This window comes from Anas acuta, chromosome 5 (genome assembly GCF_963932015.1).
Source record: "Anas acuta chromosome 5, bAnaAcu1.1, whole genome shotgun sequence".
Lineage (NCBI taxonomy): Eukaryota > Metazoa > Chordata > Aves > Anseriformes > Anatidae > Anas > Anas acuta.
The window spans coordinates 55,762,647-55,788,578 of record NC_088983.1 but is presented as its reverse complement, the minus strand read 5'-3'; the positions used below and the strand labels follow the sequence as shown (position 1 = coordinate 55,788,578).

Sequence of the window (25,932 nt, the reverse complement as noted above, 5' to 3'; positions counted from 1 at the left end):
GAGAATAAAACTTTTTGGCAGCGATTCCTGTTAATCAGGTGTATACCTACAGCCAGATGTTCAGAAACATCTCAGTTGCACTTAAAGCACTTCTAACAGCAGTAAAAGTCAGTTAGAAGCATCATTTCTGTAAAATTCTAAGTTTTCTTGATTCCTGTTGCTGCCACCATGCTTTTCTCTCTTATTTGTGACTGCTTGAGTATACATGAAAAAGGAAATAAGACCTTTGTGGGTTTTATAGTGGAAGTTTCACTTCAAGTTCCCTGGCCTGCACACTTTTCTTTCACATAAAAACCATTTACATTGGAAGCAAGATGGCATTTTTCTGGGGTTGTACAAAAGTACTCAAGCTCTAAACTAAATAGCTGTTTACCTGTGGAAACACACTCAGACAATACACAGGAAGCCACAGCACTAACATTTGTGCCTGGTCTTCCATTGGCTCAGGCCAGAGCACATTATGGTTTAGCATTAAATTTTATTGCCCATTGCTAACCAATCAACATGAATAAAACAACCTGCTGTTCTTTCTTTTTCCTGTCAACCTTCTTTAAACAATTTTATTATTAATTTAGGTAGTAAGGACACCTGCTTTGAGGAAGTAAGCATTTTAAAATGCATTTTAGGCATACCGGTATGCTCTGGGCGTTTTTTCAGTAGTGTGTTATGAATATTTACTTCATTTTTTCTTGAAAGAGGTTCAAGTCTTGCCAGAAACTTTAGCTCTTTGGGTTTGAGGCTTCCTTCTAAGATCTGACCTTTCTAGTCAAGAGTACAGTTCAGCCAGGAAAATATGAAAGAAAATAGACCTAGTATTTCTGGCAATGTCACTTAACTTAGAAGTGCCTTTCATGAGATAGCTATCTCAAAGCTTGCATTTTCTAAAATAGCACTTCATGTTCAGCTGAGAAACAAAGGAGAGCCCAAACCATCCAACATATACAGTCATAGTTAACACCAGCGTATTCATAAATAATTAGAGTGGTTCCAATCAGTTAACAAATAGTAACACAATTTTCAAAAATCCTACCAAATGAATGTTAAATTTATTGCATTAATTTTGAGTATTTTATACTGCACATCATTGTATAGGTGGCTGTTTGCTGTCAGCAACAACCCAGAAAACAGGAACAAGCAGAAGGAGACTAAGTGACATGCTGCAATTATTTTGAGAATTTTTATGTATCTGATTTTGAATGCCTCAGCATTTGTTCCACGTTGGCTCTGCTGGGAAGTACACCTAATGTGGGACACGCCCAAAGCCAGGCCATCTCACAGCCATTGCCCCACAGCACGGTTTGGTGTGGAGCCCCAGGGCTGGGAGAGTGTCTGGATCTGGAGTCCCACACGTGCCAGGTGCCAACAGGGATTTGGTGTTCAGGATACCACCTTGTCTGTTCCTCCAGCCTCTCCACTACCAGGGAAGACCAACATGTTCCATGGCGTGTACCCTGAGCCAGGCGTAAAGCTTGCAGTGAGTGCTGGAGGGTGAAGGGGGCTTTCTCCGCTGTGTGCACTGCTGTGGGTGCCTGGTTTTCCTGTTCACAATTTGTTGTGCCTCTGCCAGACCATTCCCTCCCTTGCTGCATGGAGGCTGACAGCTTGTCTTGTCCCAGTATTCTCAGCGTAACAAGTCTTCAGTTCTAATATTTCCACAAAAACACATTTTTTTCCTCAGGAATTTATACAGCATCTACCGCTGCAGAAGTTTAAACATGGAAGAAAAATGACGGTGTACGTCTGACCTTGGCATTATTCATCCAGAAGCCTGTCCCTTTTTGACATATAGAACACCTGGATCCACATTCATAGCTTTCATGGGAAATGTTCCCTCTTTTTCCTAATACATGTTTGTATCTGTACATGTTTGAGGCTTTAAGTCATCTTTCAGCTTGGTATATTTCTTTCCCTCAGACCTATTTTCTCTCTGACCTTTGGGCAGTTTGAACTTTTTCAATACTTTATGTGACAACATTTTTAAATTTTTCACCTCTACTGGGCACACTCAAAATCATTATTAGAATTATGCTATTTAGAACATGTCAGTCAAAGTCCCAATCCATTTCAATTTGATATCGATGGTAGAACTCTGCTCATTTTGGTGGGAGCTGGACCAAGTATGCAAATTGATTGAATAGCTGAATGCTGCCAGTTAAACGTAAAGCTACTGCTGCTAGTTTTAAGTAACTTTAGCTCATGCTGGCCATTGAATAGTCTTGTATCTCACAGTAACTCAGACTAGCTATTTAAGACCACATTAACTTGTAATGCAAATCCATATTGTTAAGGCTACATCTTCATGGCCATACAGAAACTTTTTAAATTTGATTTTTCAGTTCATTAAAAAATTCAACACATTTTAATGCTCAAAACTATGCCATAAAAAAAAATCATTAACAATAAACTAATAGACTTGACTTACTAATCACTGCAACAGTATTTCACATTTCATAAACCTGTTCTCTGGAATTGCATGAAGCTATTAATAAAATTACAGAAGGATATTTTGTTCAATAAAGACAACAATAAATTATGTTACAAATACATAAACCAACATCCTTACACAGAAATACACATGGTGACACCCCTGTACTTTCTTGTATCCCACATCTCATTACATATATATATATATATATATTTTTTTTCAATTTTCTTCAAATAGTATTCTAAGTATTTTTCCACAACCAATTCAGCCTGCATTTTTAGCCTCCTACTGTGCAGCTAACATTAACACATTATGAATGATTGCAACATTACAGAACCAATATACAAAAAAATAAGATATGGTATTTGAAATAGAAAAAATGTGACAGCAAAGAAATGTTAATTTAATCTGTGAAATAGCCCCTAACCAAAAAAAAAAAAAAAAAAGTGTCTAGATAAGACTTTCTACATATATTTTTCTACGTTTTGTTAGTAAATTATACCGCCATTCAGGGAAATAAAAACCAACCAACCAACCAAAACAAAAACAAACAAACAAAGAACAAAACAAAACAAAAGTACTCAATGTCTTTTGACCTACTTCAAAAGAAAGACAACTAAAACAAGATGAAAAAAAATCTTGCACTTCATGAAATCAGGTATTCACTCACAGTAATAGATGACAGAACTATCCCCATGCTAGGTATACTGTCTCAACAAGAGAGTTATCTGAAAAGTAATCAAGCCACCACTCACCACCTTTTATCTCAGCCACAGGTATGTATGCAATAGAGCTAATGTATTTCACAAAAATCACCTTAGCCAATCTAAATTTCCTATCTCAAAGTGCTGAACTACTGAGAAAAACAAATAATATCCTGTCTCGAACTGTTTTCCTACACCCAATAAGTAGCCAGATCCAATCACAAATAGTGGATAAGCTTGAAAGGAGCATTTTATTTCCAGTACTGGGTAGCATCCAACTACACATCTAGAAGTGTACAAAAGCTCTGACTTCATGAAAAGTATGTGAATAATTAACAGAAGCATTGTAATAAAATTATCATAAGCCTCATCACTTGAAAAAAAAACAACATTTAGCAGCTTCAAAGACTGAACTACCACCCGCAACAAGACCTACGGGGATCCTAAACCATGGAGACTAAGCGCAGCACTTAGCGCAATTTGTATTGCAAATGCTTCAAAAGGAGAAGGGTCATCAATCTTACTACCTGGCTCTACATAAGCCAATGTATACAAATGGAACTAGAACAAGAAATGCAAAGCACTCCATAAATTCTGAGCTTGCTGAGATCCTGATCTGCTTGTATAACTGCTGTATCACTGGATCCATTACTCACAAATCTTTAGCAATACTAGATAAAGACAATTGTTCCATAGCTCAAGATGAAGAGAAACATTCTGCAACACTTGTAGTCACAATGCTTTCTTCTACAAAGACCCTCACTGCAAGAGAACAAACCATAGTTTGAAATAATTACTATTTGCAGTAGTAGTATTTTGAGTAATTATTGTTAGTAATTATTAGTAGTAGTAGTTCTCAAGGTCTGGGGCAGATTTCAAAGGATATCTTTTACACAGTGTAGCTTAAGCCTTTGTCTTCCAAATTCTTTTCAACTCTGTTCTGTGTGCTGATTTTTTTTCTTCACTTTTCAGCCAAATTTAAATTGTACGCTACACAGTACCTGGTAAGTTATATTTATTTTTAGTTCTTGTCCTAACATTTTTAGACAAATGGTTTTAGACAAAGCTTTTTTTTTTTTTTTTTTTTTTGAATACCACTCTGAGTAATTAAGACTTTTCACTTGGCCATCTTCTATTAGTCACATTTGTGCATCATCATTTCTATTGCTGTATGATATGGTATGCTATGACGTGGCTCTAGGACCCTAGCCCCTCACTGGCCACTGGCTCAGCCAAGAGTAGATGAAGTACCTGAAGAATGGAAAAGAGGAAACGATACCCATGTTTGGAAGAGGAAAGAAGAAGAGATTATAACTTACAGATACTACAACAATCATTTTTGGTAAAACACCGAAAAGAATAATCAAACTAGCTCTTTAGGGGACAGAGTTTTTATCTGTTATATATCATTCATGAACTGAACCATGAATTAAACTTACACTCATCAAATATTCTGGTGACATCAAACCAGAACTCTACATGTCATAGGAGAAGGATTTTTTTTTCTGAAGTTATCTTGACAAACTGGAGAAAATAAGATGACATTCCCTAAAGACAAGTGTAAAAGTGTAAAATACAGACAGGAATAATCACTGAAGCAAACACAGAATATAGTACAGTAGGGATGAATGACTCAAGATGATATCACTGCTGAATGTGTGATAATATTTGTAAAAGAAGCAAAGATCACTGTGGGTACAGACTACAAAAAAATGTATGGATGAAATGCCCAGCTGGACTTTTGTGTCTACTTGCAAATGTCACTGTAAATGGACACAGACCAAAAGAACCTAGTTCAGATCAGAATAACATCAGGCAGTAATGGTGTGCAAACAGTTACGGGGAAGAAGAACCAAGGAAAAAAATATACATGTATTAATTTAAAAAGCAAAATTTCTTTGAGAGATTTCCTCTTCCGGATTCTACTTGATTGTTTTGCTATGTGATGTTGTCAGTCTGTAGCTTATACAACATATCCCTAATAACATCACCAGTTTAAAAATCCCTTTGAGGAAAAAACAAACAAACAAACAAAAAATCACCTCTAATTATTTTGTATTATGCTATGTTTATAACAGCTATTTTATAATAGTTTGTTTTGTTTGTCCTAAGCAGCACTGCTCAATTTCCCCAGGGAAGTCACAGAAGATTCAGACACTGAGGAAACAAGTGAGATGAACAAGCACACTGCAGGCTAGAGATTCCGTCTGAAAGTGAAAAGAGCTGCAGCTTTCTCTCAGAAAAGTTGATGTGACAGGTCCGTATGAAATTGTCCTCAGTCTATCACCTTCTTTTATCACCTTCATTTAGTATTACAGGGCAACTTGAAAGCACCAACAAGACAAGAACATTGTTTTTGTGCTGAATAAATCAATGTATATATAAAGTTGAAGGAAAACAATGATGCTTTTTTTTTTCCCCTCCAAAAAAGCATTTTTTCAGAGGAAAAAATGAATTTTATGATACTCTCAATATAGCAAAGAAACCTTTAAAATGTATGAATGGCCTCATTTTTCAAATACGTAAAGCCAACTGAATTCTCTAGTTGATAATATTAACAAAAGCAGATGCAATTCATGGGCAAAAGTACAGGTTAGGTAAGTCTTTTAAACACAACCTTTGCCCCTTCCATAGAAAGTCTGTTTGGGTTTTTCCTAGGCCACGATACTTTCTTCAAATAAGTTCCTGAAAGAAAAACATTATATTTCAACTACCATTTCTCATACAGGCCTCCGCTGGCAATTATGAAACAAGACCAAGTTTGAGAAGATAATACTGTATGGTTTAGTCTTTTAGAGGTATTGAGCACTCAAGTACCTGAAGCACTATTTAGAAGCAAAAGAGAAAACTGAAGGTTTTTCATCTCGCTTTAAACACGTGATGTCGCAGTTCATGCAAAAGTATGGGTTCAAGGCTACACCGCAGAAACAAGCTAGATCACTGTGAGGAGCAGCAGAGCCTATCAACATCTGGGAGTAAGATTCTCCTCTTGTTTCTTTCATTCCTTCCTCTTCCCGTCCTGTTCCTCTCTCCTGGTCACCTCCACTAACTTCCCCACCTTTCCCTGTTTGAGCACCTCATTCTTTGCTTCTGCCAGATGCCTCCCACAACCTACCCTCTGCATTTGTCTTCTTGGAAACAGTTTCACAGTTGGTTCTTTACCACCATCGCTTGGGCACCTCTAAAATTGTGAAGAGTTCTAAGGACCCCCCAGGGCCACAGGCAAACAGTCAGCACATAAGGTACGTATTTACAATGCATATTTAGCACCTACACTTCAATAGTGGGCCATGTGCATGTACCCAACTGGAGAAAAGGCAATTTGCTCCTCAGTAGAGGGTGCATAATTATACATTACCTGGCTCATGGTAAGACCAGATATGGAGTATTTATTAGCAGTTACCTAATTTATTATACAGCTGATGCTATTTACTTACTTATTTAGGTACTATGGAATGAAGATGGTGTACATCAGTAGAATAGGCTTATTTAGCTGTTGCTCACAGTTCAACTTGATTTTCTAGGACTGTACCTGCACTTTCACTTGAGCATTAATTAAAATAATTGTTAATGATCAAAGGAAATGAACTACATATGTTCACAATATCATTGGATAACAATGGTTGACATGCACCTACTAAAGTAATTGATGATGAGCTTATTAGGGCATAATATTTAGATTGTCATCCTAAATATGTAGTGAACAGTGTATTTTACCTCAAAATTTAAATGACCAAAGAAGAAAACATTAAATGGCAGATGGAATTGATGTTTCTGAAACTCAAACACAATCCTTAGGAATTCATAACAAAGCAATAAACAAACATTTATTCAAGCCATAACAATTAACCATTTGCACCTTGTACATTTAAAAGAACAAAGGTTTCAAATATGCAAGAGACTTGTGTAAGGTGATAGTCAAAGTAAATGCTGGCTGTATTTTTCTTCATGTCGTATTCATATCAGACACGCATGTGCTTGTGTTTCAAGAATACCAAAACATATTTACAATTCTTCTCTATTTTAGTGAACCATGAGGTTTCTAGGACAATGTAACAAAATGATGTGAAGACAGGGAATGGTGGAGGAGCACATTTGGAAACAAGTTGTTATGAATGCCTGAAACAAACATCGATTTTAACTTAGCAAAGTATTGAAACTTAAGTATACGGTAATGAATCAGCATTTTACATTAACTATTAAACTATCAATAATTAAACTATTCTAATTAAGAGTGGACTCATTCAGGACTAACAGGTACCTACTTAAAAAGAGAGCTATAAAATCAAAACTCTTGGCTGAAAATTTAGTATTAATCATTCCTTATTTTCCTTGCTCAGACACGTAGCAAATTTCCAATTCTGTCAGATCTTTAAGGTTATTGCACTGCATGTTTTAAGGGACTGAGCACTGACAGAGAAAGGAATTCAAATTCTAATGTCAATAGAGATGACAACTACACAGCCTTGAGAACATCACTTAATTTTAGTGACTCCCCTTGCTTATCGATCACATGGCACTTTATCATACAGATAGATAGGTAGGAAGATATACATACATCCATGCAACATAACAAAGATTATAAAATGCTTTGAAAGCACGAGAGTAAACACATGCCAAAAATTAAGAACTCATGTTTTATTTACTACCACTTGTTAAGTTTTGGTCACTTATTCCCCAAACCTCTAATCAGTAGCTTCATTGACAATAAGAGTTACAAGTTTAAAGTTTAAAAAGTTATAAAACAGTTAGCGATTTAAAGCTCATTAAGAACCTGTTTCTCTATGTTGATTATGAAAAACAAAACCAAAAAATCACAACCAAAAAACCCTCTTAGGGTTCTTCATTATTAATTCCACCAGAGAAAGCAATAGCTTAATGGGCACAGACTGCAGTGCTCCCTCATGCCCTGTGAAAATCTTAGACTCAAGTGTACATCCTTCCAGCGAACAGCTATGAGAAGCTTGCAACAATCATATCTATACAGGAAATACAATTCCCTAAAGCCCTCAATAAGGCAGGCAGAAAATATAAGGTTGAATGGTGTGGGAATGCAGTGGTAAGGGGAAGCAGTGTAAATCCTATAATATGACAATAACTAGCATCCAGGAGATCATCACACACACTGGTTACTCTCTATGCTGTCAGAAGACTACTCATGCACCATTTTGATCTTTTATCAAAAAGAATCAGAGCTTCACAAAACAGCTTCAACAGCAATGATAGCTTGGAATCTGTCTAGTTGTTGGTATCAAAGCAAATATAAATGAAATGATAAAATATCTAGCCTTGTCCACATCTAGCAGCCAAATCAGATCAGACACGTACTTAAAAAGCTTTCCACCCTGTACCAAACAGCTTCTACTCTATTGAATGTCTTCAGACCCGAAATACATAACAGATCAGCACATTGAACCTACTGTTTCCTACATCTCACATGACTATCTAGGAGGATAGCAGAAATCTGGAATTCCGTTTTCTTCAAAAACAATTTTACTTTACTCAGGAAAAAGACTGACAAAGACTACATAAAGGATATATCAAATTAACAAACCAGCAGTTCTGTCCACGATCAACTTAACAGCGAAGAGATATTTCAGGTATTTGCATATGTACTTCTCAGTACACATGACTTCAGCATCCTTTTCACAATTTGTTAACATCTAAGGTTCTCGAAGTGCTTTTAATTATATTATTTTTATTATATTATATTACCAAAAGGTAAATAAACATTTTCTGTATTTTGCAAGTAAGTGCATTTAGATCAGAATCTGCCCTACCTAATTTCTAACCTACTTTTGAGCTGGAGGCTCAAGTATTCCTTCAAAATCAGAAACAATGTCTACTCAATATAGATTAAGTAGTTTAAAGCATAATTCACATGGCCAAACATAGGCCACTATTCCTACTATAAAAGGAACTATATCCCAGACACAGAACTATTCCCCAGACAGTATTTCCCTGTGACAGTAGAGAATAACTTACAGAAGATTAGAATGTATTCTCTTGTCCCTCTTTAAAAGGGAACAAACTTCTCCCTACACAATCTATAAAATAGGGAAATAGATTTTGGTAACCAGAAAGGAACTAGAACATTGTTTTATCTGAACATGTAAATGAACTTAATATTTACCACTTCTTTTGTCTATTTAAAAACAAAGATATCAGAATCGTTTAGGCTTTCAATCTTCTCTTCTTTACCCCAGAAAACAATTAATAAAAAGCACTCTAACCCTGCTAGAGTGGTTTGCAAAAAAATCAACTGAACTAGGTAGCAGTTCTAAAATTACATTATATTTTTATGTCTGCCTTTGGTGTTTTGAGCTCTTTTTAGTATGGTGAGAAGGAAACGAATGATTCCTTAGACCTACAGTAATCAAGGCAGATATTATACTCCCAGATTACTTCAACATTACAGCAATTCCAATATCTTAGCAAAGTTATGTTGAAGAAAACTCACCTTAAAAATCAAATCTTTTTTCCCATATCGAAGCTCTTTCAGCTGGGCTTGAATCTTTTTTGACTGAAAGGAAGGATAATAAAAGTCAGTGTTTTTCCTTTCAAATGCTTACTTTTAAGACCTGAAAAAACTGTGACAAGATCTGACAACAACAGAAACGAGATCAGCTTTATAATGCAGAAAAGTAACCGATATGAAAGCCAGTTGCTTTTCCAGGATAACATGTCTAAACCAGACAAATGAGTCAAGGGAAAAGAAAAATGGTACTGAGCTAAAGCATGTATATGCACTATTATAAATAGCTGTTTGGTTTATATATTTCAGACATGAGATGTTCAGTACTTTCCATGAAAGGATGTCTGGAGGCATCACCTTCAAAACCATCTCCAGGGCACACTGAGACTGTTTGTACGCAGCCTGGGAGAGCAGAATGAAGTGCGAGCTTCCTGTTAGACAGTTCTATCCATAAAGGGTGTTTGATCTAATTATTAAAAGAATGCTAATTGTACTATGTACTAATGGTACATAGTTATTATGCTCGGTATGTATAGTACCTAATTAAAGAACAGAAAATACACGGCATTTCTGTGGCCTACACCACCTAACTGGCAAAACAACAACAGCTAAGAAAGATGATCCTGAAATCTTATCATCTTGGTTTGTTCAAATGGCACTAACCCACTTAAAAACCACACATTTGCCAGGATGATTCATCAAGCCTGATTTTCCTATGGTTTCAAATACGTTCACAATCCACTGCCTTGAGTGGTGGTTTGCTTAAGTTTGATTTCCTGAAATTCTTGGACAACAAAGCTTGTCATACTACAATAACCTTAATTTCATTTTAGAATTCACCCTCAGATTTAAAGACATCTGTGCAGCAAACATTAAATAATCAAGTCAATTACCAAACATTAAAAACATTTTGTTCCTAGCTGTATAACATTTATGTTATTTTATTTTTTATTTTATATGTTATTATTATATGTACATTTATGTTATACAGCTAGGAACAAAAAATGCGAACAAGAAGGGAAAGCAGTATGCTATGTTGCTCACTGCCTTTTTTTTTTTTTTTTAAAGCAGTAAACAAGGGAAGACTATATATTCATACTCAAATACTCTGGCATGTTTGAAAACAACAATGATGACATAGGAAGATACTAGATTATGACAAGCTGGAAACAAAAAAAATCATTATTTCCGACTGCTGAGGATTTCTCAGAAACTGTGGTTGCAGATTGTCAGTTAGACTAAATACCTAATATAACTCAAAATCACTGCTTGGAACTCGTAAATTTTGTTGCCTAAGTTTAAAAGTAGAGTCTTTGATAAAGAAATGTGGTATTTCAACCTCAATATATAAAATTTTAGTCAAGAAGATAAGTGTTACGCTTCTGTTCAGTTCTAGGAAGGTGAAATTACTTTTACAGAAGTTATATGTGCATAGAAAACCCAATGACATAACTCATACAAATGAGTAAACCATGTTAATGTATACTAATAAACACTCATAAAAAGGCAAATAGCTAAAGGGACTGCTCCAATGAATACAGTTACTTGTACATTTACATATTTGAAAAAAATAGGCTTTTTTATCATCAGCTGTCTTAACACTTCTATAGAGAGAATATTTTGTAATGTGACACTTCATCTTTGAAATCATGAACCATCAGAAGGACTGATAGTAATAGATCTTGGCTGTTTCTGTTACTTTAAGAAGAAACTAAAAAAAAGCAAGAAAAAAAAACACATAATTCCTGTGTTATTGTAGGCATGGAGATCTTGGAAAGAAAATTAGTTTTATATGTATTAAAGATGTATAATATAGCCTTTGAAGAGCTATATATACTTTTAAGTACTATGCACAAACTTTACTGTACTTGTCCAAAACTTAAGTTTGCAGCTTGCTAATATATTTGAGTTGCCTGTAGCGAAGCCACAGGAAGTTGAGATAAACAGTCATCACACATGCGTAATATATAATCTCTGCTGAAACCTCAGCACAAGAGGCCTAGATGCAAGCTTCTTTTGGGTATACTTAGTTTAGAATAGAAAGCAACCTTACTCACCTCTTCTGCATGAATACCACAAAGTTTGTTTCCTGACAGAAGCTTGTTTTTGAGGCTTTTGTTCTGAGGGGAAAAAAAAAAAAAAAAGTTTTATTACTGAGACTTACTGAAATTTTAAGGGATCTTTTAAATATTTCATCATACCAGTTTTGTTTTATACATCACTAACATTTCAAGTCACCAAAAAAGACACAAATAAGAAGATAAAATAGCTGCATCATGGCACAATATTCTCTCTGACAAAATTCTGCAAGTCTACAGCTTGGCACTAAAACATGCTTTCATAGCAAGAGGAATGCACAAGAAACCTTCCAATACTCTCAAGCAACAGCAAGCAATTTAGGCTGTATATATGAGATAAAAACAAGAAAAAAAAAAAACTCTAATCCTAACCTGATGTCAAGGGCATAGCTCAATATCATTTTCAATAAATCGTTATAACAACTGAGTAATAGGTCTAAGGATCTTAATATTTAGCCCTGATGATCAAATGCATTGTGACTTTTCATTAAATTTCATAATTTAAAACAGTAAGTAATCAAAATGTTTAAAACACTAGTTAGCTAATAGCATTTTGACCATTCGGTACTCTTTTTCATGTTCAAGTTGTAAATATTTCTCATTTTCAGGGGAAAAAAAATATATAATTTGATAAAAATAAATTTGTAATAGTTCAGTGATTTCTTCTGCATTCTTCACTCACGTTATCCTATAATTGACAGTCAAGTGTAAGATTTCTCTGCAGTGTGAACACCTGTAAAAACCGTTCAGAAACTTAAATATTTGATAGGTAGATCTTCAAATGCTAACATACCAAAAAAAAAAAAAAAAGAGAAACACACAAAACATAACTTCTCCTGTGCTAACAAACTGTAAACATATATGTAGAAATCCAGCCCACCACATTTCAGAAATGTATAATTATTGTACAGCAGTAGTTTTCCTGAATATTTTGCACAAGCATATGCTGGTGTTAGGAAAAAAATGATAATTTAATTCAGGATATCAATTGAAATTTAGTTTAGTATTCCACTGAAACACTGGACATTTTGTTTCCAGAATTAGTAGCTTGGAGGTTTTCTTGAAATAAGTTTCTATTTAAATCCAAGGTAAAAAAACTAACAATTGAAACATCCTTTGCACAATTCCAAAATAATGAGAAGATATGACATCTTGTTTCACACATTTCACTGTTGCTGTCTCCTCTGCACTTATACATATTGCTGCAGAAACAATAAATCACTTCAAGCTGACACCATTCCCTAATGCAAAAAAAAAAAAAAAAAAGCAACTGGGATATTACTTCGAATAATACAACAGATTCTGCCTCGCACAAAATGTGATTTACAAAGGGTTGGATGTGAAAGGAAAGAGAACACATGTTGTTCTCAAGTCTCATGGTTGATTACGTTTTATTCTTTGAAAATGATGTGGTAGCTCCAGTCACAGATGAGTGCTTTATGAGTGCTAACCACTGCAGAAACAGAACGAGACTGCACAAAGGGAGTTAGGTAGCAGTTACAAGGGGATCAAAGGTAAACGAAAAAAAAAATTAATTCCCAACAAAGAGATGAAGCACACCCAGCAAATCTATTACTCACCAGGGGTATGTCTAAAGATCTTTATTGTACTGTGATCACTTGTTGGATGTCACTCTTTTTTCATAAAAGATCAGCATCACCTCTCAGGTTGATAGCCAACCAGATGTGCCAAAGGCACTGTCTCATTAGGAAATTGCACTTAATTAACCCAGGATGTTAAATCATCATTTCGTCTTGACTAACTAGGTTAATTACCCTCCAGATTCCCTATAGTCTGACAATGGTCAGTTTAAGGTAGCAGATTCTGTTACTTAAGAACCAAAGTAAGAGTGAGTTGTCATCTTTGCATTTTTACTCATTCTTCTTCCTTTTGCCAAGTGAGAGTTATTTTAAGAAATACTTCTATCAACACGGTAACAGCTCAAAATTAACTTCCACATGCACTGTTTTGTGGAGGCCTTGCAGTAACCCAAGAAATGAAGAACTGAAAGCCTACCACCCCAAAAGGACATATGTTGTAGCAGATGACCATCACAATTTTCACGTGTCATGCCAAAGTAGTCTAACAGAAAAATATGATTAGGAAAATGTAGCCAAAAACAAAACTTTGTGAAAATATTTTAAGATAGATGGACATCATTTTGGAGCTTTACCTAGGCCTAAAAGGATTTGTCAATCCTGTCTAGCATAAAGCAAGTAAACAGAAATCGGGGTTACCACAAAACACCTGTGATTTAATCCGCTCTTGTTAATATTTTTAGAAAGGAGAGAAAGCATTTGAAGGTTATGGTTATCAAGAGCGTAACAAGTAGGTGCTTGTCAGAGGCAAATGACAACCTCCTGCTTCAAGCTGGAGTGATTTTTTGGTACTTATCAAATTACCTGTCACTGTTAAATACAGGATTGCATTCTGGATAATATGAATAATGTGATTCTGGATAATATGAATAATGTGAAGTATACCACTAAAAACACATGTAGTATACCAGAGCCTCATTTCATCAGGATTCTGACTTAAATAATATGAAATGAAGCATCTTCTCAGGTACATGTTCTGTAAATTTGCTAGAATGGGTTTATTGAAAAACAGATCAATTAATCAGATTATTGGGTTATAAATGCTTAGAAATTCAGGACAGAACTTCTCACTCTTATGTCTCTGTTAACGATTCAAGATGATGGCTCTTATTCTTCAACTATATATCCTTCAAAGAACAACAACAACAAAAAGTTTATCATTGTACAGTTTGTTTCAAGTATCTTACTTGTTTTGAAGTACTTTAACAGAAAAGTCATAGATGTTTCCAGTTTAAAAAACAACATATTTCAAGAATTAATTGTCTGTAAACATGTCCTTAATAGTGTCTCTTAAAATGATATACAGGAATGATTTTAATTAGAGATAGGCTTTTAGATTTACAAAAAGAATATCATTATACTCAAACTAAATAGGTAGCTTAATGTATTTGAACATCTTGAAAAGTGTATAGCACAAACTGTTAGCTGAAACATTTGCATGTCATCAAGACAAGTTACTGTAGTATTTAATCTTTCATTTACTAATTTTGCACCAATACTTCCAGTTCACCACTAAATTCTGGTGCAGAAAATTGCTGCCATGTGCACAGGACTCCTGTTGTCCATTCACACAGCTGAACGTATGTGCACTCCAAAACAAACAGAACCACATGTGAGAACTGTGTATCATCATCCTTCAGAAACATGAAAGCTCTCAAGGACAGTTTATCAGATTCGTTAACATTTTCTTTGCAGAACTTCGATGTTGAACCTAAGCTTTCTGCCTTATTTCTGGGGTAATTTTTTCAGTCTCAGTGCATGTTTTTTTATTTCCTCCAATAGCGACATAACATTCACATATTTTGTTTGGGTTGTGATCTTATATTCAAAACACGAGACCAAGCTTAATGAGAACTGACTTCTTTATATGAATATTGAAAGTAACTCTCTATCTTAAGGTTGCCTAAACACCTCCGCACAAGGAGACTGATGTGAAGGCAGATAGAAAAAGCTGTAGTGACAGCTGTTCTGCCAGCATGCCTTTAGAAGCTGCAGGAAAAAATAATCTTGTGCTCTGGCTGGAAGAGTGTATAGAATCAACATCACAGAACCATCTAGGTTGGACAAGACCTTCAACATCATTAAATCCAACTGCCAACCTGATCTACCAAGTCCCACCACTAACTGATGTCTCTTTATTTCAAACTTCTGAAAATAACTCTTTCATTTCTGTCATTTATTCTCTTGAATAAAGTTTCTGCAGTACACCAAAATAACCTTTACCAACACATCACCTCTACAAAGAAGAGAGACAGGGAAGAAAATTAGCAAGATATTCCACGTCCAAGAAGCCTTAGAAAATGAAGGAACTATGATGTCGATGGTTATTTCTTTCCATGCTGTTAGATAATTTTACCACCTTGTATGTCAATAACATTCAGGTCTCCTTCCCACTCATCACTACCTTCACCCTACAGTATCAATGCATAACAGGTCAAAGGCATGATAGAGTTTTTCGGTACGTTTTATTTTCTTATCTTTAATTCCCATCTTTCTATTAGAAGACTTGAGATGTAAAAAGAAAAGCACAAACTAAGCACTTAAAAGCTCAACAGAAGTGTGTGAACAGCTGCAGTTTTTGTTCTTTCCTCTTCTGCCAACTTTTATTATTAAAATCATTATATAGATATATATTGTATTTTTCATAATATCCTCCCCTCATTCAATATATAGAAAAAACACCTCATGAAGCATAAGTTGAGATGTCCTAATTGTGACAAACTACCTCTGGGTCCTGTTTCAAGGGGTTTATCACCGTATCATGTATGAAGTTATGGAGATTAACAGTTATCTGCTATAAACTATACTCAATTTACAGAAGGGTGAAATTACACTACCTATGGAAAATACACAAATTTTTAGAGTCTGTTCTTGAAATCAGGTTATGTTGACCTCTAGCCACATAGATGAGTGGTTTAATATTCTGATGCTGATGTTTCATAATTCCTAATATCTATATTACCTCTTTGAAATAGCAACGATGAACAAACCTGTTCATCAACCATGGATGAACAAAACTATACAACATAGACATCATCAGTAGAAGGCCAGTTTACTTCGCTTGCTAGCCTTTCAAAGCATGAGGACACAGACTTATGTTCAAAGAAAATCACACTCTCTTAGAAAATTATTCCCAGCAATCAGCTTCACTTCAAACATTTTATCTGAGGTCTGACAGCAGTTTTATGCTGTATACAAGATAAATTTAGCTCTACCTCCCCTTATTGACTAGCACAAGTCAAACCATACTGTGCTCTCACTCATCATTGCAACATTTCTCTCTTATAAAAAACAAATTTTCTATAAAAAACAAACAAAAACAACAACAATAACAACAACAACAAAACACAACAAAATGAAAACAAAAATACACCAAAACAACAAAAATCCTTGGACTTTACTCAGCGAGAATGTCAGGGCCTATTGCCAAAATGAAAACTGTTTCCCATTTTCTGTTAAACAAAGGCTGCTCACTGAGCCCTTAGGAAGTAAAATCAGAAGACACCAATGGCCCAGAATCAAATACCTGGATTTATTTGGTGCCACAATGTACCAGTACTCATTCTGCTTTGGATATTACCTTTATATTTCAGGATGATGAAAATATGTTTTATATAGCAGGAAACAGTGTAAGAGCTTTAATTCCATCAGGGTTGACTCAGCCATTCATCTTTCTAAGACAGATAGATCGAGTTTCCTGCACTCTACTGTGTGAGGGTTTTCAGGTAAGACCTTGCAAAATGCAATTCTACATTTTCTTATCTGGCAGTGAAGATGTGGTGAGTTTTCTTTTTTCCCCTCAGGATATGTTTGCCTTAATATTCTTGAAGATGTTTGAGTCTTTCTCTCTCCCTCAGTTTCTCAGTGGTCAGTGAGCCAAACAGCCAAAGAGCTCTTCCCCACCAGGGGGTATTTTAGGACCAGGCAGATATGAAGAGCGTGTTTTTCAGATCTGTCTTGATCTAAACTCAGAAAGCACCACCGCTGTCCATCTAGCTCTGAATTCCTGGGAAAAGCCCACTTTGACCATGGCCAGGCTACAGTCTCTCAGTGCCCACAAATGTCCTCTGACACATCTGTCTCTGCAGTATGCCTAATGCAAGTGCACCCAACAGCTGACAGACTAGGTAATCCCCAAGTAAAAGTCATGCTGCTCCTCATAAAGTTGGGTAGGTGTATCTCAACTTTTAATCTTCTTATTTATTTATTTATTTACTTTTATTTATTTTGCTTTGTAAAATAATGAGGTTATGTTCAAAATAAAGGCACATAAGAGCAAGCTTCCCCGAACATACCGTATACATTTCACTGTGTGTATCTACCCTTTCCAACGCTAGAGGCTGCTATTTTTTTCCTCCAGAATTTCAGGTAGCCCAGCTCAACTGAAGAACTTGATATACAACACATGAAAATTGCCTATATGAGCATTTAGCAAGAGTTTTGTGTTGGGCAGCACGAGATGCAAGTACAGCTACTTAGAAGTGCACTATTTCCACAAATGCCCAGGCATGTAGGAGAATTAAGATACCAAATTTTCTAGTGAAATGAGCAAAGACTTTCCTTGCCTATTTGAGAAGTGTTGTGTCTACAGCTTCTTTCAAACAGTAATCTGGAATAAATTGCACTCCAAGGAAGCACACAGAGAAAAGGAAGCATAGAGTCAGCAAACATACCCGGACACATGAAGCTTCTTCCTGAGAAAAATACCATTTTGTTTGCATCCCTTCATCTTTGTGCTCATATGACAAGTACATGTAGCGATAGCCTAACATTACACAAAAATATCCTCTCTACCATATAAGCAATTCCTCACACCTGAGACACTCCATTTCTTGCAGCTGTGTCCTATACAATTCCAATGTGTAAAACCAAAATGTAATCTCACTACCCCCTATCCGTACTTGATCAGCTATCAAACATTGACCAGTTCAGAACACTGATAAATTTAGGCAACAACTTCTATATGCACTACTGCAACTCAAGTGCTTCATTATGCGAGTTTTGTTGTGGGTATTTTCTACCATTGCTGTGAATCACCTCCAAATATCTCCATCAATGTATTTATCTTTGTTTTGCATTAATGAGGTAGAATAACACTCTGAAGACATCTCAGCCATGGCTACAATCACAGTTTTGCAGCACCATAAAACGCTTATTATAATGATGATAGCACAGTGTTAAATGAATCAGAATAAGGAACAGATACTGAAGGAGATATAGAATAATTTACATGGATAATGATATAGATATAGACTGATTTCAAAAAATTATACATTTAGAATAATCTGGAATTTTGCCTTTTTTAAATCTCTTTCTCTATACATATACAAGTGAAGGTAAATATATGGGTATGCATTTATATTCATAAGCTATCAGATGGCAACATCTTGGATTAGATCCATTATATACAGTTGTTTTTTTTAGTCACATTTTCACTAGATTATGTAAAAAAACAACATTCAAAAGTCAGAAAATAATTGTAGCACTTGTTGAGATTTGATTCCATCACAACTATGCAACAGTGCAGTGTGTACATGTGAGCCTGCCCACCATTCAATGGGAAACAGGAGTTTAGAGTCAAGGTAGAAGCTTTGCTGTAGGCTAAAAAAAAATGCATTTCATTTATTTCATAACAATATTGTTATACAATTACGAAGTACATCCCTGATGGCCTGCCCATATATGTGCTGTTTTCTCAGAATCTTTCAATATATTTGACATTCTAATGTTCCACACAAAATCCAAGTTCTGGCTTCTCCATAAAAGCTTATTCCTAAAAAGATTAATCTTTTAAGTGGCATTTGTGTTTCTAAAGAGTGTATCATTGATCACTCGAAGTGCAGATGATCACTTAATGATCTCATAGGAAGATTCAGTTGCCATAATTATTACTGCTAGTATATGCATCACTGAATTGTCTAGATAACTAGTTGCAGACCAAACCCCAGTTATTCACTGATATGTAGCGCCAGGCTTGATTCAGAACATTTTGCATGTTCTTGATTCAGAACATATTGCATGCATTGGAGACTAGCATGACAATCTTCTCCCCTTCCCAAGATGAAGTGTTTAAGGCACTTTTATTTAACATGTCCTCTCTTCCTATTCTCTGACAAATCATTAGCATTCAAACCATGATTAGAGAACTGATCTTGTGTTTTAAAACTAACATTATTAAACAATGAGTTAAGATGCTGATTCTCCATAACAGTCTTTTATACTTAAAATGCACAATGGTATCTAAGGAGTCAAGTCATTAGGTCTCAATCATTCATAAATTACTACAAGTTCTCATGCTCTGAAGTTCACAAAGCTAAAATCTAATTCAAGTGAAATTCATGATGCAATTACTCAGCTGCAAAGAACAGCTATCCAGCAATCTCTGGGACTAGCCCTTCTTCAGGTAAACAAATAGCTGAAAATCTCTAGAAGTTCTGATCAGCGATACTAATTGTAGTAATATATGTAAACTACTTTTTGTGCTACATTTAAAGACACGGGATACGTTTTTTCATCTTTTTTTAGCCTGTATTTTAAATTGCATGCCTGTAAGTGACAACAGGTATTGCTCTTTACAGCTATCATCTAAGGTGAGACATATTTCCTTAAAATTAAAATCACTCAGAATGATGCTAGCCCAGAATGCCATGATTTATTAATGGAAACAGTCATTAAGGAGATGCACTTCTTCCTGGTGTTTGTCAAGTAGGGTTTAGTCTTCAATGTGACCTGTAAGCATCTCAATCTCTCTCTGCTCTCACCTTCATGTGCAGAAAATAAACAAATAAATAAGTCTGGAAAGAGATCTCAACTGTAAAAGGAAGTTCATGGTACACTACTACTTATCTAATACCTAGAAACTTGTTTCACCCTTCTGTATTCCAAAGGTTTTCTTTTCACTTAAAAGAAGTGAAATTTTATGAATTCTTAGATTCACTGAAACACACACCTAAATATTAATATTCAGACAGATTGCAAATATGCACTTCTTCAGAAAAAAGAAAAAAGAAAAAAAAAAGAAAAAAAAAGAAAAAAACCTCTCACCTGTTTTTAGAGAAAATCAGGTTCCTGAATGACTGTTATTATTTATAAGGTTATGATGAAATATGAAACGTTGGTACACGCAGTCTTTTATGATTATATTTTAAATAGTTAAATGAAAAAAAAAGTTCTCAATCTCTAATCATTCAGAGAATGATTTATTTTGTTATAGCAATGAATCAGGGTACTGGCCAAAGTATTTTTCTTCAAGGTGATTTCTGATTTTGTATTTCAATGGATTGGGGTCATTTATTTTTGTTATCTCTGAGTAAAGACAGCTCGTGATGAGAGAATGATACAGAAAAATATGAACTAAGGTAATTCTTCAATTACACTTTTCCAGCCATTCGAGTGAACTTTGTTACGGGAAAGAAAATGCCATTTCTAATTCTTTCTATTTTAGATGTTCTAATTAAAAATATAGCAGCGTATTAAATATAGAACATCCTGTAACAGAATTTCTAACTGATACGAGACATAATTGCCTATGCCATGCAGGATTACCTAGAGAAGAAACCTGACAATTCTTTGATCTTTCCCTTTGGTAGAGGTAGCTGAGTGCCCCAGGGACAGTGTGTGGACTCAGTAAAGCAGAGCACCTAGTTAGGTAGATGGTACCCCGAAGCTTCTTCTTTTTATATGTTTGGCATTTGTGAACAAAATGGTGACAGAAGCTACTACTGCTACAAGCTAGAGGTTAGGCTAAAAAAAAAAAAAAAAGTACAAATAGAAGTGGACTACTCTACTAAGGTCAGAAATGAAAAGAAAATTTTGAACATGACCAAATGCACAAAGAAACTAAATACATTTCTGTCTTTGAAAGAAACAAGCTCCTCTGCCATTAGAAATGTGAAGGGTCATACTGGTTACACTCAGCTCTGCATCTTCCCATTTTCTTCTATAGCAGCAGCAGGGGATGAAATGCTGCATTAAGCACATTTTAAATCCTTTTACATTTGCATCCCAGAATTGTCAACATGTGTCTTGAAACATAAATGACATAGATCTGAAAGGAGAGGGGCAGAAAATGACTAAGGAATACAATTACACTGCTCTCTGTGGAGTCATATCACTCAGGTTTGCTTTAATATTAATAGGCTCTGTCTCAGGAATTCTCTCAGTAGCAGTGCACTGAATATTTGTTGTTACAGAACTTTTTAGCCAATGTATTTAATTTTTAAATGTAGCAGTTCCACAAGTGGAATCTAAAAACATCTAAAGCATACATCTGTTGTTTTGGAGAACTTACTACAGTATCTTTCAATCAGGAAACAGATATCCCTATGGCCTTTCTACTGAATTGATCCACACAATAAACTACTTCTACCATGCTGTGCTCACTCAATATACTTGGGGATAAAGTGCCTACATAAGAGATAATAGACAATACCTTCTTGCCTCTGTCCTGATACAGTCTATACCCACTTGCAGTGATTTCTAGAAGTATAATAATTCTCATGTCAGGATATTACAGTATTTTCTAAAATACTATTTTGAATTCAGACATGCTATGCAGACACTATCACTAGTACTACAAGGCTGAAAGGTGATACTTTCTGTAGGGGCACAGTTCATTTCAGGAGGCAAAGCAATGGTGGATCCAACACCTTTGTCAGATGAGACAGAACTGAATTCACATTCCCTTGCTGTGAAACTCATGGTAGCAATTTGCCATAGTTAGTTATCTATAGCAAAAACATAAAGCACACCCATATATCTTCAATGCATCAGAGGTGTAACCACACTGGCAGCCTCACCAGGTGCAGGCAGCAACACAAGCAGTACCTGCGCTTCAGGCTAGCAAGGCACGAGATCTCTTTAGCCATGAAATGGCCAGGTTACATTAGCAGGGTGACTGCTGGCTATAGACAGTGTGGACTACATCTGTGAACAATTCACTTAATGCAAACATAGGCACAGAAGAGTTTGCATAGACAGATATTCTTAGGGAAATTCTTACTCCACTGACAGAGAAGTCTAGTCAAATCTCCATTAAACTCCAATTATTTCCTAAAATTCATTCAGTGAGATGCAAAGTCTAATGTAGGATCTAATTCAGAGGATGCGACTGACACTTTGTGAGCCATTAATATTATTCCTTAATGAATCATCATGTGAAAATACATTTTTTAAAATGCAAAGATTGCATCTTGGCCAGGAAGGAGGAAATAAGTATATTGTAATTTAAACTGAACTACTGTTCAGTTTGTAATTAAAACTGAACTACTTTTTCTGAGTATTGAAAAGTCAGAAAAAGTTTCCCTTATTTTGCTCAGTACAGAAACATAGGGTACAGATACTTCATACTGGGCTGCTAAAGGTTTTTATGAGAAGAATAAAAAGGGGATCTGACTACAGCTTAAACTTTGTTGGTTTCTGGGAGCAAGTTACAATGTATAAACAAAATATTTTCAGAAAACAACAATAAATATTTCAAAGTAATTCTGACCTTAAAAGTTAAAAACATCATGACAGTTGCAAGAAAGAGAAAAAGATAAAAGACATTTCTTAGTACTCATAAGAAAACCTATTCGGTCAACATTAGGATTTAGACATCATTCCTCTAAGAAGACTTGAAAAAAACATCTGCCTGGTCATCTGCTAATGAATGTGCCATTGAGAGAATATCTCCAAGTCAAGGTAGGGTTTCAGCAGGATTTGGGGTCATGTCCTAAAATGCTAACAAGTTCATATGTTAAAATAAACATTTTCTTAGGACAACAGCCTTTTTTGGAAGTAGCTGATCTGACACATGGGGAATGACAACAAAATGTTCTTGGAAATTATTACCACAAAACATATTTCTCTTTGTAGATTAACTCTTGCATTTTTTTTCATATTGATGGCTTGATTCAATATTGATGCTTAACTAAGGTCAAAGGGGATGTGTTGACCAGTTACCTCAGAAAATATGTAATTAAACAGTAGAGGTTGTATTGTTTAACCTTGAAGTCACTTGGACCAACACATTTCTGAATGCATTAAAAAAGATAACCCCCTAAACTCAATCTCTGGCTATAACGTTTGAAAAGACATTCCTTCAAAATTTCACAAAGAGTCAGCTGTGCCTTACAAAAGAAAAACATGATTCCTTTTTTTTTTCAGAAAAAATGTATTATTAGTATTTTGAAATATCTTATATATACACTGTAAAGTAAGGTAGTATTCAAAAGAAATCTCTTCCACTGTAACCACACTGATATTCTTTATGGTTATCCTGCTTTTTTATGGTTATCCTGCTGATATTTTGGTTGGTATTTTGTACGCATTTCAAATATCAACTATTATTGATAATGTTCTCTTAATAGCTGCACTTATGTGCAAATGGCAAAACTTAATTTGCCTCAGAAAGTATTGGGGACACTTACAATGCCAAAAATATTCTATTATTTTTGATGGACTTCACATTTAGATCCATCTCATCTCTGCAACAAAAGTTCCAGATAGCTTGATACCAGAACTTCCACCAAACCTCATCAAAGAGCTCAGAACATGCAGGTCACCTCCTGACCACTGCTGGCACCTGCAATGCAGGACAGGAATTATTCCTTCTAAATCAGGTAGCAATGAAAAGACATTGCTTTTGAGGCTTGACCTCGAAAGCATTATTAGCAACATATTTCAGATATGTCCTGGATAAACTTGAAAGGAAATACAACTTTTTACATCTGTCCACGAAGAGCATCACAGTTTAAAATGTTTAGCACAAAATGCTTACTTTGTGTAACAACAGAAGAATTAAAAAGGTGCTATGCTCCTACCTTCCAGTTTAGAGACTGCTCTTTCTTTAAGCAGAGGCGAGTGGGTTTGCGTTTAGAATCTTTGTCTGCTTTTCCTTACTGAAATCTTTGCAGAAAAATCAGTATCAATTGTCAATAAATTATCACTCAAAATTGTATTCAACTTATTTTTTGATAAATGATATTTGCAGATTATGTTTGGCTGTGTTTCCTGCAGCTTAAGGAAGTGCTGCCTATGTATATTAGTAGGTATTTTTAGGACTGGAAACATACTTTATGAGAAACAGAGATTTCACATTTCCTAGATTTATGATGTTCCTGGGTAGAACATAGGCTCATTAATTATATTAACATACAGAATATAGGCATAATAACAATCATTTTTATATTGATTCAAGGGATCTTTCATGCTAGAATTAGACACAAAAATCTGAACAACAGCAAAGCTCTTCTTCGCTTCTCCCACCTCAACTTCATCATGACAGATATTCAGTAGACTATGAATGTACCTAAGGAACGTTTACATTTTATTCCTGCTTGAGATTATTGTGATGCAAAACATTTTGCAGTGTGTGATAAATGATGCGTAGAATTGCATCAGAATTAATGTGTAGGTGCATTTCCTTTGGATTCCTTCCTGGTTCAGAGCTGAAATGGGAAAATACTACATGCTAATGGAGTAGAAAAAATTAAGAGGGATTATATATCTGAAGAACTACAATGAGTGCTTTAAAAACTTCATCTTGTTAGGACTAAAACGTTGCACATCCCAAAATGAAATGATGAAGAGAAATCTACCTTCATCTACTAACATCAGGAAAAGCAGCAGAAACTCTGCCAGGTATTGTCCCTCCAGGAATACATCTGTATAGAATCACAGTTTGTGTCATGTCAGCCGAGAGCTCACTTCCCCCCCCAAACACCAGTTAGCAGTGCTGGCTAACCACATCATGTACACACTAGCAAGGTATGTGATAACAAAGCTATGCATAATACAAAATAAAAATAAGGTGAGGTAGCAATTAGTTTCTATGGTGATTTAAGAACATCACGCACCAGTTCATCACTCCTATGAATTACTTGAATTACTAAACACTGAAAATTTCATGCAGCTGTATACAATTTATGACTCAGCCTGAGATTTTAATGCTGGGAGTTGGCAAATGCAGCTATAATAACAGAAAACGTTTTTGTGGTGTTCCCCCAATATCCAAAGCTTCAAAAGCCTGAAGGGGCCTGCTCTCTCATCAAAATACCTTAAAACATAAAGCAAAATAAGTGACAAATGCACATTATTTGTCCCTATAATACATTAAAAACATCCATGCATTCACACACAGAAGGAACAGATGTGAATAATTCCTCCTCTACCAAGACAGAGAGATAATAAACATAGAACTGTCCAGTGTTGTTTACTGCTCCCAGAAGGAGAGAAAAAGCTTACATCAAAAGTGAAAGGCCAAGCATGTCAGCTGTGTGCATATTAGGTGCAGATTTTAGAGTGACATGAACATGGAAATAAGCTAGTAAGAGTCAAGAACAACAATAAGCACAAAAACGGTGCAAGAGACTACAACATTTTGTTGAATATGTATTAAAATAGTCAGCTGCTGTGAACGGTGGTAGCTTAACTGAAATTAGCTAACTGAATTACACCAATTTGTTCTAAGTGAGTGCCAGACAACTAGTCTTATTCATGTTTATGTTTACCACTGTTGTATAAAATCCAAGTTGCAAGCAGGTCACACACAAGAAGCTCTAACCACACAGTCAAATACTTGAAATACCTAAATGCTTAATTAATGCTTAATTTAATGCTAAATGCTTGTTCATCTGGTCTCTCTTTTTGCTCCCTAGCCCTTCAATCCAGT

The 25,932-nt window shown here is 35.3% G+C and overlaps 1 protein-coding gene across 7 annotated transcripts in view; it reads right to left on the bottom strand.

Annotated features, from left to right (window-relative positions):
* The window catches only part of LUZP2 (leucine zipper protein 2), a 246,775-nt gene that overhangs the window by 52,214 nt on the left and 168,629 nt on the right, over window positions 1-25,932 (bottom strand). For all 7 annotated transcript variants that reach the window (XM_068684972.1, XM_068684973.1, XM_068684966.1 and 4 more), the window contains 2 exons: window positions 11,662-11,724; window positions 9,590-9,652 (listed from right to left, as the gene is read on the bottom strand). In XM_068684972.1, the coding sequence (XP_068541073.1) occupies window positions 9,590-9,652; window positions 11,662-11,724 (126 nt within the window). The remainder of the gene's footprint in view (window positions 1-9,589; window positions 9,653-11,661; window positions 11,725-25,932) is intronic.